The 15,981-nt window shown below is 37.4% G+C and overlaps 1 protein-coding gene across 1 annotated transcript in view; it reads left to right on the top strand.

The window, feature by feature from the left end:
• Positions 1 to 15,641, top strand: part of SMYD1 (SET and MYND domain containing 1) — a 29,659-nt gene extending 14,018 nt beyond the window's left edge. Inside the window, exons 5-9 of the mRNA XM_075848825.1 lie at positions 7,804 to 7,996; positions 8,889 to 8,981; positions 10,433 to 10,596; positions 11,616 to 11,784; positions 15,259 to 15,641. Coding sequence (XP_075704940.1) covers positions 7,804 to 7,996; positions 8,889 to 8,981; positions 10,433 to 10,596; positions 11,616 to 11,784; positions 15,259 to 15,417 — 778 coding nt within the window. The 3' untranslated portion in view covers positions 15,418 to 15,641. The remainder of the gene's footprint in view (positions 1 to 7,803; positions 7,997 to 8,888; positions 8,982 to 10,432; positions 10,597 to 11,615; positions 11,785 to 15,258) is intronic.
• The last annotated feature ends 340 nt before the right edge of the window (positions 15,642 to 15,981 follow it).

Here is a 15,981-nt window from a genome sequence, read left to right as displayed (position 1 = left end):
CCGTTTCTATCACCATTGATTTCAATGGTGACGGAGCCGGTGCCTGTGGTTTCCGTTTGTCTCTTTTGTGCACCGGATCCGTAGTTTTGCCGGAAACAATAGCGTAGTCCACTACGCACAACAGACACAAACGGAAACCACGGACACTGGCTCCGTCACCATTAAAATCAATGATGATGGAAAGGTGTCAGCTCAGGGTCCCGCTCTGACGGAAACCTCCGACGGAACGTCAGAACGGGACCCCAACACAGATGTGAACAGAGCCTTACTTTGACTCCTAGACCCACTTTCTATTTACACAATTCTTTTCTGTTCTTTTCCATTTGAATTTATATCTTTTACTTTTTTTCTTTTTCTTTTTTTGTTCTGTTTACATACGCCAAATGTATCCATAGGGCCCCATTCACCCGTAGGATGCCAAAAGATCGTTCTTTTGCCATATCAGTACGTGATAAACATTTTTTCAACTGTATGGAATACAGTGGTTAACTACACTATTCCATATAGAGACATCCAATAAAAAACGTGTACCACAAGGTATATGGTTTTTTTTAACATGGAATCCTTGGGCGACATATGCCACTGTATACCGATACAGTGGCATATGTTGTAGTCTTCCGTCTGAGGTATAGGCCCAGTGTATATTCCGATGTATACCTCTGATGTAATGTGAAAGTGCAGCATGAATAGGCCCTAAATTGTTCCCATTTTAACATTGATTCAGATAATTCTTAGAGTGAAAATTGACATTCAGACAATTTTTTCCCAAATACTTTTTCTCAATATTTTATTAATTGAAAAATCCTAGTTTTTGTAGACTTAGAGTTGATGCACAAGGCAATGCCGTGTATGTGGTCTCTGTACGGTGGCGCCTGTAATTCGTAGTGTAGACCCCAAATGCACTTTGTTCGCCATATTGTCCTATATAATACCTTTGTAACACTGCAGGCAATAGAGCATGACACTTTTTTTTCCACTGATTGTGTAAAAAAAAAATAAGAGGTACTGTACACAGAAGTACAGTATGGGCTCCATAATATTCTATGGGTGCCATATTATGGATCACATAATCTTTAATATATCCATGTCCGTGTGCATGAGCCTTTACAGCTTGATTTAATCCCAAGAATTAAAATGATATAGAGTCCATTCTTGGATAAACTTTACCTCTCACATACTTTAGCTGGCTCAATATAATGACGGGGTTAATGGATATTTAATAAGTACAACTTTTTAAAGATACTCTGAGTAGCAATAAAAATCTAAAATCGCTTTCAATGAAAAGTAAGGGCTGACAGACATTTCTTCAAGATTACTCCTGTTTTCTTCGACTTTGTTTACAGATCAAAGAGATATTGTGTAATATTAAAGCTGCCCATACACATTAGATCTATGTCTGCCGAACCTGCTGATTTCGGCAAGACCGGCGGACCATGTGATGTGTATGGTGGTGTCCTGACTCTCCCCATACAGCAGATGTTGGGGGGAGAGAAGGATCGGGCATGTTGAATTTCAACATGCCCGATCCAATTATTTGTTATCAGATAAGCGGCTTCCAAACAAGTCTGGCAGCGGCTTTCTCCCTGAGAATACACTCCCCCATTAACATGCACACTCCTGTCGGCCAAGCTTGCATGTTTATTTCAATGGGGCAGCCACTTTTTCAAACTCCCCCATTAACATGCACACTCCTGTCGGCCAGGCTTGCAGGTTTATTTCAATAGGGCAGCTACTTTTCCAAACTCCCCCATTAACATGCACACTCCTGTCGGCCAGGTTGCATGTTTATTTCCATGGGGCAGCTACTTTTCCAAATTCCCACATTAACATGCATTTTCCTGTCGGCCAGGCTTGCATGTTTATTTCAATAGGGAGAGGGGTATGGGGCACCGCCAGACACCTCGGGAAGCAACTTATCTCCTGATGGCAGATGTCTCGGAAAAGTCAGGCTGCCCCCATATACACAAGATCACTGCCAAGTCCCGCTTAAGGCACCAAAGCCACCAGACATGAGGGACATCAGGGACTGTGTTTCCAAATCATTAAACTTTAGGTACCAGGGCACCAATGCAAGCTAACAATATGAGCACCATACCAATGAACATAAGGAATTTATTTGGTTTCAATACTACTAGACACCTGGCACTCGGCACTAAACCACTAGAAACCAAACCACTGAGCATCAGGAATTAGGAGACAAAACCACTAGAGCCACCACTGAGAATCTGGGACATGGGGAGGGGTGCTCTAGTTTGCGAGGGGGTCTTCTGGTTTAGCTTTTTAAGGCTTCAATATATGGACCGCCAGTCTTCATAATTTCCCCCTTAATGTGGAGATGGCATTTGTTATGGTAGCAGCTAAATTGGAAACAAGCCCTATATGAAACATATATATCCCAGTTAACACCCAATGTAAGACCTCATCATACAGTTCTTGCCAGTGGAGTGTACAGTGGGGCGATGTTCTGTAATACTATCACACCTATCATTAGCCAGTTCTTTTTTGGCTTGGTTCACTGTACTGGGCTGTGATATAGAAATATCTGTTCCTCTCTATTAGCGAGTTAGTTCAGCACATGGAGATAAAGCCAATTTACGAGGTGTATCGTCTGTGCTCTTATCCCTTGACATTTATATGACATTTCATTCATAGAGATGCCATCGCCCCCGCTTAACCTAGCTGCACTAAGAGACGACCCCTGTTACTAGCTGATAGGAGAAAGCAGGTGGGGATGAACAGAGTCTTATCTTGCACTGACCCTACCTTACATCATGCTTTATACTCCATTCACATCTAAAGCTGCATTTAGCATTATAGTGGTTTCCTGTTAGATCTCAGGCTACAGGACCTCATATCTCACTGTTGTTTCCTTTTTAGGGTATAGGGGGGGGGGGCAGAGGTAGCTATTGCACCCGACCTTGGCAAATGAGATGGCCCAAAAGCCCTCTGCTACATAAGAAGACAAGATGTTGAAGGAGCTTCATGTTACCCCTCTGTTACTGTTGCAAAGTATCTTTGTAGCTCTGCTGTGGTGTATTGTGGGAGTACTAGTGTTTACACCAGGCACTGTATAGTGGAAATGCTAAATATTTTAGAATATAATTTAACAAAGTGTGTCTGTCAGCAGAAGTCTGAATGCAGCTCTGAAGGTGAATGAAAAGTAAGACATGATATAACTGAAAATCAGTTCAAGATATCTCAGCTCCACCTCCCTCTACAATGACTACTGCATGTCACAGAGCATGCCCACTACACTTTTCCTTAGAAGTCAATGAGATGTTTTCTTTATCATTTTCATATGTCCAGTTGCCTGCTGTAAAGCAAATCTCTGCATCAGCTGTTTACAAGTGTTCCAATAATGGGGTAAAGAAAAGACAATTCCTTACAAAGTCCCCTTCCCCAACCAATCATCTATTCTAGTTCTGAGTAATGCACTTTGTTCGACCTGCAAAGAAGAGTGGGGGATGGGAAGTAACAATCTTTTTCTGAGGCAGGCATGTTCTTAGAGCAATTGTGACTGCCTTCCCATTATTCTGAATGTATTCATACTAAGGTAATGTACAAATATGGCATCCAATGATTTTAATGCACACTCTAATTATTCTTTGGGGATGTAAATATTGAAATGTCACCGGCTATGTATCAAAATCTTAATGATTTGGTAATTGTTACCCACACATCCAGATTTAATATATGAAAAAGTGAATGAATGGCAATAAAGCCATGTCTAAGTTCATACTCCAGTGCATTAACATAATGAAATTCTGCTCTTCTTGTGCCCAACCTGGAAATTGATGCATAGCCCCCATTTATATTGTGTTCCCAGAATATCCCACCCTTTAAATTGAAATTCTTGTACCCATTGTAGACTCTTGTTTTGTTTTTCAGTCATGAGGCTGTTAAATCAATGTATCATACACAGATGAGGTGGGTCGGTGTCACAAGCATCATTGTGAAATCCCTCACTCCTTCCCCCTCGTTTCTCATGGAATCAGTAACCCACACAACGTCTCCACTCCCATATCCCATTGAATTCTGCCAATACCTTCCTCCACGTATAACCGCACAATGTATGAGACCTCCACTAATACTGACCATCCCGTTCTAATCCCATCCCCTGTTCTGTATTCCACCTCCCACCTCAATGAATAGATGGTGCACAATAAATCCTATGTGGTCCTCTGAAAGCATGGAGCATTGTCAATGAAGTTTGGAAGTCATCCTACGATAACTTTTTAGTAGTTTGCTTCTGACCGACTAATTATATCTAACAAGAATAAAAATACTAAAGCCCATAAGAGTTGTTTTCCCCACATTTTAATGATGCCAAATTTAATAGCTATATATGGTGGCAATTTTAAAATGATGAAGGTAGACAAGACCTATTGTGGTCAATGTTAATGAGCCCACCGATTTAGAGGAGATATGGCATGTCAATGGACATGAACTGATTGCATTTTACTTTAATTGGCATTGAATTAGACCATAAAATGGTCATTGTTATTGTGAGTAGATGACCAGTGCCATGTGATTTTATGGGATGTATGTACAGTATGTCGAATGTACGATATATTTTTTTATTTAGGAATTGCCTATCCTACCACTTTTTAAAGCTGTGATCTCTAAGACTGTGCTTGCCATCGAAATATATGGAAACCCAAAGATAATGAGTTTGCATTGCTAGCTCCTCTTGGTTGTATATGAGTATTCCTACCACAGTCTAGCAAGCCTGTCCCACCAATGTGTATTAATCCAAGTAGGTCTAGAAGGCACAGTGGTGTAACTATAGGAATGACAGACAGATTGAAAGACTTGCAGGAGGAGAAATCAGGGAAGTCCCGGTATACTTGAGTGTAGATGGGTGACTGAGTGACTAAAAGGAACAGCTCTTTAACTCTGGAATGGCTAACAATTTCCTGTCTACATTTACAACAGGAAGAGCAGCCCTGAAGCACGAACTTCTGCTCTAGCAAATTATATACTGTTTAGACTAAGGGAACAGGAACAGTCATGAGCACATGTCTAGTTCTGTCATCTGGGCAGAGAGGAATATCAAAGTCTTGTATCACAGGAAGCCTGGGTCCAAACTTTTTGTTTTTTGACAGATATACTCAGTGCATCTGCAGCTTTGAGTTAAAGTCATTTGGTTGGTAGGGATATATTGCCTAAGAGCTACAGTCTTTTCTATGAAGTTGATTATTCTTCAGTCACTGGCTATATTAACCTCAAGTTAAGAGAATGGAGAAGTAAGAAGCCCCAACAATATTCAAAACACACTTTTCTTGACCTCTTATGTAAAGAACATCTTCAAATGATTTTTTTCCACCAATATCATGTATCACCTATTCATTGGATAGGTAATAAATGTTAGATCCATGGGGGTCAGACCGCACTCCCTCAGCTATTTCCGTATTTCCCATAGGCTTGTCTGGACATGCTTGCCCATTGCTCTATACTCCTCATTAAGCTTAACATCCTGGGGAGGAGGGACTGTCAACTCCCATTCTAGTGATCGGTGAGGATCCGACTGGTCAGAAAATTCTTGTGCATTCTGTAATATGTGGTATGTTTGTGTATTGGATAACAGGCTTGTTAGTAGCTTGGGTTAAAATTCTGGATGTTGTCCAATCTCTCACACACCGTTATGATAGAATTAGACATTTATCCTCTTGTACAATCCTCAGATCAAGAGGGAGATTAGGAATAACCTATAAAAAGAAAATTTAATGAGTGATGACTAAACGGACAGGGTTATCAGGTACTTAAATAGGTTGCCCGGTTTTGGAAACCTGTTTTCAAATGCCTTTTACGGGTATGCTTGGTTATAGGGAGATAATAGGAATCCCAAACCCTATGCAAAGTAAAGATAAACCCATATTAACATGATGTGGTGGCTGATTTTTCCTTTTTTGACTGGAATATTTCTTTAAGCTCATTACTTTGTATTTATTTCCATTTTATTTTTTCATATATTTGGCATCATAAAATAAATAGTTGTCTTGCAGGATAAATAAAGTCGACTAGCCATACAATATAAATTGGAATCTAATGAATGACTATTATTAACATTCATATATATATATATATATATATATATATATATATCTCTTCCACCAATCACGATGTCTGAGATGGAGTTGTGGTTACGGGAAGAAAATTTTTTACTACACACATTTAAGTTCCTGTCTAGGTATTCTTGTAAAAAACGTCAGAGATGTCGGACTTTGTCTAGTTGGAAGGAAATGGTCACCCATATATTGCATTCTACTTTACACAGAAAATATATATATTTGTTAATGTTATTAATGACTTCTTAATATACAGCAATTTGTATTTGGGGTTTAGTGGTCCTTTAAATGCATGGTTCCTAGAAACAGAAGTCATGATTTGCCTATATCAGGCCAACCCAATGACGACAACATGCAGTGGAGAATTTTATGGAATGATACTATGCCTCAATTCACAATATTACTAGCGATTGGTGCATATGTTATCCTGGATCGGAACTTCTCAACCAGGGTTCACTAGGACTTTGATGTTCCTTGGAACCTGGTCAAAGGTTCCCTAGAGGATATCAACAGCAAGAGTGGCCACTCATTTTAGTCTGCTTAAAGATACTTGGCATGGGGTCAGACAAAGTAGTTAACAAATCTTGACCAAAATATAGTATTATAAAAAGCTTTACCAGCCTCTATGCCAAGCTTTTTTGAAGTGGGAATAGGAGTAAGGGTTCCTTAGGAGCAGAAACACTTTGAGGCCTTGCTATTGGTAGGTTGAGGATCAATATCCTAAATTATTTAGCAGGGTGCCTCCATTGTATGTGATGGAAAGTTGTCCTTTGATTATCACATTCCTTCAATTACCAGTTGTTTCAATAGCTGTTGACTTGGCAGAGTCAGAAGATCCCCAGTGATCAGAGTGATCTCTCCATGTCACAGGGACAGCTACAATGTGAGGACCTCATCAAACATCTCCTTATGTCTGCCAGGACCTCAGTTAATGTGACATAGTGGTAATTACACCTTATGTTTAAAGTTAGGCATTAATGCTGACGAATAAACTTATCATGGAGATAGTTGACCGTAATAATGTCAAAATAAAAATCAGAAACAAAAAATACATATTTAGAGGTTGTAAGTAGAAGGCCATACACAAGAGGTATACATGTGGCAAATCTAGCCCTTCATTAAGCTATTGTATTGAAGGAACGTATTCCCATATGTACAATTAACTCCATAATAATATTAATATATTATAATAATAATAACATTGGTAACATTTGTTTTAATGAGAACTTTTTGTTAAAATAGTGAAACTAGCACTAATTGTCTCGCACTTTTTCTTCTTTTTGCTAATACTCTTTATTTCAAGTCTGTTCTCAAATGATATAAGAATGAATGTATTTTTATCCATATCCTACGCTTTTGAGCATGGTTTATTTATACATTTAAAAAAATATATATATTCTGTAGCACAAAAGAAAATATACATTTTATAAAATAGTTCTTGTAATAAAAGCTCTAACCTATGCAATGACATGGAGATGATAAATGATGACTGGGATGATAATTGTTATGGTTTGGTCACATCGATGATGCATGAGTATTAAAGCATCAAACTAATACTCATTCACGTAACTCAGAGAAACGTTGGTGTATGGCCAGGCAAACTTCAGCTCTTTCACAGTTATTAAAAGGTCAAGGACCGGACAGCTGGAGTGTCAAACATTACCTGACCTACACTGAAGTCTTCTCACAACCTCTTATTGCAATATTAATTGGTTTCCTGCCTATCCAATGACAGAATCGAGCTTCGATCCCTTGGAAAGATCAACAAAGGAGAGGAGTTTAGCGTCTCGTATGTGGACTTCCTTAATCTCAGTGAAGAGAGAAGAAAACAGTTAAAGAAACAGTACTATTTTGACTGCACGTGTGAACACTGCACAAAGGGAACCAAGGATGATCTGTTAATAGCTGTCAATGATGGAGAGACTAAGGTAAAGATGCAATCTTAACTGTTTCTTAATAGTTCCTAGCAACATTATCACCCGATGAAGGTTCATCGTAGTGTTGGGGCAGAAGTTGCCGTCACACTTGGTACCCGAGGTAATCTAAGGTTCATTCTGCGACATGAGAGGACAGTGGTTAAGGGCGTACATAACATAGGGGTAGCCCATGTGGCTTCTATTGGGGCCCTAGGAGAGGGGCTTCCCATTCCAGTTTGGTCTTGTCCCGTTTGAATGGAGTGATGAGAACCTTAACAGAGATGTGGTCTCCGCTTGTGCTGCAATGTTAGCAAACAAGTGGAAAATGTACTCAAGTTATGAAGTTGTAGGTGGTTAGAAGTTTGATGGTATAAAGCAGCACCTAGAAGAAACTGTAATTTTTATCTTTGCTATGGGGCCACTGGACTTCTATATACACCACTGATAGTGATAGTATTTTTAACATTAAGTAGTAACATAGTCATTGCCAGTGGTGGTTGGAGGTTTGTGATAAAGGTCTTGTCTAGGGGCTCAGGAGCTTCAAGCTACATCTCTACGTAGCTTTATTTACCCCTCTGTAAATAACATAGTGGATTTTTCCCATGCTACAGAAGTTTTTTCATTGGGGTTGTCGACATGTATCCCAAGCTTGAAGTGGACCATTTTCACATACAGGAACCCTTTTTGGACCTGAATGCCATATACTGGCCGAGAAGGCCTATTCTGGAGCATTCATTCTTTATGCTAGAAGGGTGGAGATGTTCCATAGGAAGACAAGATCATTTTACAAAATAACTACTATATAATGGCTGCCCAGTTGGGGAGATTTTCAAAAATCGAATATTCTTTCTTGTGTCACATTCACTCATATATAAAAGCTTGCTTATCTAATTTGATTTTACAGCCTGCAGAAAATGTGGTCAAAGAAGTCGTGCAATTCTCAAAAAGTACCCTGGAAAAAATAGACAAAGCTCGGGCTGAAGGATCATACCATGAGGTATGTATGTTTTTCTTTATCCCGACTAATGTTAACTTCATTACAAAAATAACCCTTACATGGAAATTTCCATAAAGATTAGTAAATGCAATTTAGTTCTCAAAATAAGTTCAGACAGTTGCCTTACAACCTGTGCCAACTGCAGTGGAGGACTCCATTTTATCTTCTTCGTACTGGTGGAGTTTAGGAGTGTCACTCAGCATAAAGCAGAAGGGCTGGTGCCATGTCTTGCCACCAGTGCTTCCATCACTTCATAAGTTGGAGATGGCCACCTGTGCCCATCATTGGTGCATACTTTTAGTACTGTGGTTGGCTAGAGGAAGGATGAGGGAATTTCTTTTGATTTGAATTTTTCTTACATTTTGCTTAAAAGTCTGACCCAAACAGAAAATTAGACAGACAACACCTCATAAAAATAGAAGTTCAGAATGTATATGGGTTCCTATATGGCACTTATGTCTACATTCAAATATTTTCACAAAATCATCAGAACTGAAGAAAATAGAAATCTGGTTTTAAGCTTGAAATGCAAAAAAAGTTAAAACTTATAAAATACAGGAATTACACCCTAACCAATATATTTCCTGAATGTACTAGTCCTACTTAGTAGTTTATAGTCATGAACATTTTCATGCAATTATGCGATACACAGCAATTTTAAAAGCGTCTGACTAAAAAGCTAATACCCGTAGGCCCTTCATCATACAAACTACACATGTCTGCATCTATATGCACGTCTTTAAATAAAAATAGTAGGAGTGCAAAGTCTGATGTGATCGATTCCAGGTGGATCCTGCGTGTACCCCGGACCTGACGGGTACAGGATTCAGTGCAAGATACAGCTGCTCTATATACTGAATACAGAGCAGCTGGAAGGTTTGCATAGTCTTTAATAAGGGGGTTAATAATATGAACATTCATTAATTTTATTCCCGTCCCAAGAGTCATCTAAAGACATACAGGGACAGGAGGAGGATCACATCTTGGTCTTCTTTTAAAGCCAAATCAAAGCAAGAGCCGTTTGTTGCAAGGATATTTTAGTTAGGTCCATGGCTACAGAAGTACTTCCTTGCCAGGACATATGAGATAAGCCCTTGGCAGGGCAAGGGTTAATTTCAATAAATCTTATTGACATTGTTTATTTGTAGAACTCACTGTAATTCAAAGCTGGCCATAGACACAAAGGCAACTTTACCAAATTATCCCAAAAATGGTATTGTACTAATATGCTGTAAATGTTCTCAATAGCCATAATGTTGGCCAAGAATCTAATAAAGGGCATTGGAAATTTCAAAAAAAAATTATATTTCAATGCAATTCTCCATTGGACAATGTATGTAATTGATGTTCTGATAATGAAATAGGTCTAGGTCTTTCAGACCATGGCTAGCTAAAGTTTACTCAGTTTTTCCTTGAAATATAGTTACAAGTTTTACTAAATTTGATGACAGGTGGTGAAACTTTGCCGTGAATGTCTCAAGAGACAAGAACCCATCTTGGCAGACACCAATATTTACATGCTGCAGATCCTAAGCATAGCCTCTGAGGTGCTGTCCTACCTCCAGATGTTTGAGGAAGCTGCCGAGAACGCCAAGAAAATGGTGGACGGTTACTTGTAAGTAGTTAAAGTTGATAAATGATTGAGGGGTAATACAAAATAAGTGGATACATTCATATTAAAGGGTTATTACCATCACACAAACTAATGGCAAATCGCTAGACTATGCCATTACTCATTGATCGGTGGTGGTCTGACTGCCGAGACCCCCATCAATTCTAAGTATGAATGGGCTGCAATGCTGCGTCCCCTTTAAAGTTGCAGCATGGCCATATTCATTTTAATAAGTCCTTGCTGCAGTTTCATGCATAGCCGGGTCTCCAGGAGTGCTGCGGTATAGAGAAACCGGTGATGGGGCCGCAGCACTTAAACAGAGTTACAGCTCAGAATTGGTGTGGACTCTTAGACACCGTTCACAGTATGGCAGCTTTATCCCATTCACTTGAATGGAAGAAAGAAGTAATACCGTGAACTGCCGCTTCAAATGTATCTGCGTTTTACAGTATTAGGGCTTATTCACACGAACGTTGAATACGTCTGTTGGATGGCCGTTAAAACAACGGCCGTCACACGGACGCATGTATTTCAATGGGGCCGTTTACGCGGCCTTTGTTTCAACAAACTGTGTGAAGGGTCCGTTGAAAAACCTAACATGTCCTATTTTCTCTTGTTTTCATGGATCCCTTCATAGACTCAAGTTATTGGGGATCCGTGAAAACGGGACACGCACGGGTGAAACTCGGACGTGAAAAATGTCAGTTTTTCATGTCCGAGTTTCCACACGTTTGTGTGAGTAAGCCCTTAAGCTGTATACGCGATAAAAAAGAAGCAGCGCCATGCCCCCTTCAAACAAGTGATCGGCAGGGGTGCCAAGAGCAGGGCCACCACCGAGGATAGGCAATCAATTTTCTGTGACCAAACTGCCCCTTTAATTCTAGATACTATGATGAATACACAATAGAAACAAAATTTGTATATAGGGAACAAAATTAATAATGTGATATGGGGTGTGAGGAAAATATAAGAAATAGAAACAAAAGACTAACTTAGATTTAATGATGCCCTATTTCCAACAGGAAAATATACCATCCAAACAATGCCCAGCTTGGAATGGCGATAATGAGGGCTGGAGTCACACACTGGCATGCTGGAATAATTGATGTTGGTCATGGGATGATCTGCAAGGCTTTTGCTATCCTCCTAATTACTCACGGACCCACTCACCCTATTACCAAAGATCTGGAAGTGAGTACATGATGTTCGTCACTGAGCTTTATATCCAAATTACAGATCAAATTAAATATTAGAGTAGCTACATTATTGTACATAGGGAGATGTATTATAGTAGTTATATTATTGTATATAGGGGGCAGTATTATAGTAGTTATATTCTTGTACATAGGGGGCAGTATTATAGTAGTTATATTCTTGTATATAGGGGGCAGTATTATAGTAGTTATATTCTTGTATATAGGAGCAGTATTATAGTAGTTATATTCTTGTATATGGGGGCAGTATTATAGTAGTTATATTCTTGTATATAGGACCAGTATTAAAGTAGTTATATTCTTGTATATAGGGGGCAGTATTATAGTAGTTATATTCTTGTATATAGGAGCAGTATTATAGTAGTTATATTCTTGTATATGGGGGCAGTATTATAGTAGTTATATTCTTGTATATAGGACCAGTATTAAAGTAGTTATATTCTTGTATATAGGGGGTAGTATTATAGTAGTTATATTCTTGTATATAGGAGCAGTATTATAGTAGTTATATTCTTGTATATAGGGGCGGTATTATAGTAGTTATATTCTTGTATATAGGGGCAGTATTATAGTAGTTATATTCTTGTATATAGGAGGCAGTAATATAGTAGTTATATTCTTGTATATAGGGGCAGTATAATAGTAGTTATATTATTGTATATAGGGGGCAGTATTATAGTAGTTATATTCTTGTATATAGGGGCAGTATTATAGTAGTTATATTCTTGTATATAGGGGCAGTATTATAGTAGTTATATTCTTGTATATAGGGGAAGTATTATAGTAGTTATATTCTTGTATATAGGGGCAGTATTATAGTAGTTATATTCTTGTATATAGGGGCAGTATTATAGTAGTTAGATTCTTGTATATAGGGGCAGTATTATAGTAGTTATATTCTTGAACATAGTGGGCAGTATTATAGTAGTTATATTCTTGTATATAGGGGCAGTATTATAGCAGTTATATTCTTGTATATAGGGGGCAGTATTATAGTAGTTATATTCTTGTATATAGGGGCAGTATTATAGCAGTTATATTCTTGTATATAGGGAGCAGTATTATAGTAGTTATATTCTTGTACTTAGGGGGCAGTATTATAGTAGTTATATTCTTGTATATAGAGGGCAGTATTATAGTAGTTATATTCTTGTATATAGGGGCAGTATTATAGCAGTTATATTCTTGTATATAGGGGCAGTATTATAGAAGTTATATTCTTGTATATAGGGGGCAGTATTATAGTAGTTATATTCTTGTATATAGGGGCAGTATTATAGCAGTTATATTCTTGTATATAGGGAGCAGTATTATAGTAGTTATATTCTTGTACTTAGGGGGCAGTATTATAGTAGTTATATTCTTGTATATAGAGGGCAGTATTATAGTAGTTATATTCTTGTATATAGGGGCAGTATTATAGCAGTTATATTCTTGTATATAGGGGCAGTATTATAGTAGTTATATTCTTGTATATAGGGGGCAGTATAATAGTAGTTATATTCTTGTACATAGGGGGCAGTATTATAGTAGTTATATTCTTGTATATAGGAGCAGTATTATAGTAGTTATATTCTTGTATATAGGAGCAGTATTATATTAGTTATATTCTTGTATATAGGGGCAGTATTATAGTAGTTATATTCTTGTACATAGGAGGCAGTATTATAGTAGTTTTGTTCTTGTATATAGGGGCAGTATTATAGTAGTTCTATTCTTGTACATAGGAGCAGTATTATAGTAGTTATATTCTTGTATATAGGAGCAGTATTATAGTAATTATATTTTTGTACATAGGGGGAAGTATTATAGTAGTTATATTCTTGTATATAGGAGCAGTATTATAGTAGTTATATTCTTGTATATAGAGGCAGTATTATAGTAGTTATATTCTTGTACATAGGGGGCAGTATTATAGTAGTTATATTCTTGTATATAGGGGGCAGTATTATAGTAGTTATATTCTTGTACATAGGAGCAGTATTATATTAGTTATATTCTTGTATATAGGGGCAGTATTATAGTAGTTATATTCTTGTACATAGGAGGCAGTATTATAGTAGTTTTGTTCTTGTATATAGGGGCAGTATTATAGTAGTTCTATTCTTGTACATAGGAGCAGTATTATAGTAGTTATATTCTTGTATATAGGAGCAGTATTATAGTAATTATATTTTTGTACATAGGGGGAAGTATTATAGTAGTTATATTCTTGTATATAGGGGCAGTATTATAGTAGTTATATTCTTGTATATAGGGGTCAGTATTATAGTAGTTATATTCTTGTATATAGGAGCAGTATTATAGTAGTTATATTCTTGTATATAGGGGGCAGTATTATAGTAGTTATATTCTTGTATATAGAGGGCAGTATTATAGTAGTTATATTCTTGTATATAGGGGCAGTATTATAGCAGTTATATTCTTGTATATAGGGGCAGTTTTATAGTAGTTATATTCTTGTATATAGAAGCAGTATTATAGTAGTTATATTCTTGTACATAGGGGGCAGTATTATAGTAGTTATATTCTTGTATATAGGAGTAGTATTATAGTAGTTATATTCTTGTATATAGGAGCAGTATAATAGTAATTATATTTTTGTACATAGGGGGAAGTATTATAGTAGTTATATTCTTGTATATAGGAGCAGTATTATAGTAGTTATATTCTTGTATATAGGGGGCAGTATTATAGTAGTTATATTCTTGTATATAGAGGGCAGTATTATAGTAGTTATATTCTTGTATATAGGGGCAGTATTATAGCAGTTATATTCTTGTATATAGGGGCAGTTTTATAGTAGTTATATTCTTGTATATAGAAGCAGTATTATAGTAGTTATATTCTTGTACATAGGGGGCAGTATTATAGTAGTTATATTCTTGTATATAGGAGTAGTATTATAGTAGTTATATTCTTGTATATAGGAGCAGTATAATAGTAATTATATTTTTGTACATAGGGGGAAGTATTATAGTAGTTATAGTCTTGCACTTTAAGGTCACTATTATAGTAGTTTTATCTAATTAAGAGTGGGATTGGGGAAGAATTTTAGAAATATTATATATCAGATAGAACTACCAATGGAACGGGTTTATACCTGTTTTGCGTGGTATTAGATCTACCAATGAACAGGTATTAAAAAAAAATAGCAATAACAGGAATATTATGTATAGCGAGAAAGATGATACTGCAGGATTGACTCTCAAGTACAGCTTGAATAATTAATAATTGGAGAAAAGCGGTTGATAATAAAGTACAGATGGATAAAATAGCTTATAATAATGGGGATAGATCACAGGATTACCACTTGGTATGGGTGGAGTGGATAGGGAATGGGAGGGAACAAGAGAATTGTGTATGTTTTTATACTGTGATAAAGAAATAAAACTTTTAGAAATAAAATACATAATTTAGGAATGGTAATATCTGGTGCGTGTCTTTACAGGCGATGCGTGGGCAGACAGAGATGGAGCTGAGGATGTTCCAGGAGAATGAATTTGTCTATTACAAGATGAGAGAAGCCGCTCTGTCGAACAAACCCTTCCAAGTTATGGAAGAGCCAAGTAATGAGGCAGCAACAAACGTCTTCCACAAGAAACCATAGGCAGGCATGGGTCGTCATCAGTATTGTGATCCTTCCATCTCCCGACCAGTGCCAAGAAGTGCCCAGTCCACAGGGCAGATCCTAGAAGGCTTTTTTACAATGGGAAGACTTTCTATGGCACCAGTATATATATATATATATATATATATATATAGGGTTGATTTACTTTGAGTGTTATATGATACCTGGAGCCATTGCCTGTAAATGATGAATTTAGGTTCTCATCTTCCAATAAAAACTGCGTAATAACTCAAAAGAGGCTTTATTTTAGTTTATAACGTGGGTTGACACGAGGGTCGACCACAGCTTTATTAAATATTTTTTTTCGATTTTTTTCCTTATTTTCTTACAATAATAAACGTTTGCAAAATATATATATCAACCATATCTTATTACCCGAATGCCAGCCCGCCTATGGAAGAGCATGTAGGTCAGACCTTTATTAACCCCTTCCCGCACATGGGCGTGACTGTACGTCCAAATAGCAAGTGATTTCCTGCACTCGGGCGTACAGTTACGCCCGGCAGATAAAGCGAGCACAGGAGCTGTGCGCGCTTTATCTTC

The sequence above is a fragment of the Rhinoderma darwinii genome, chromosome 1 (assembly GCF_050947455.1).
Source record: "Rhinoderma darwinii isolate aRhiDar2 chromosome 1, aRhiDar2.hap1, whole genome shotgun sequence".
In the NCBI taxonomy this organism is placed as follows: domain Eukaryota; kingdom Metazoa; phylum Chordata; class Amphibia; order Anura; family Rhinodermatidae; genus Rhinoderma; species Rhinoderma darwinii.
Note: the sequence above shows the minus strand (reverse complement) of the source record. Positions and strands in the feature narration are given on the sequence as shown.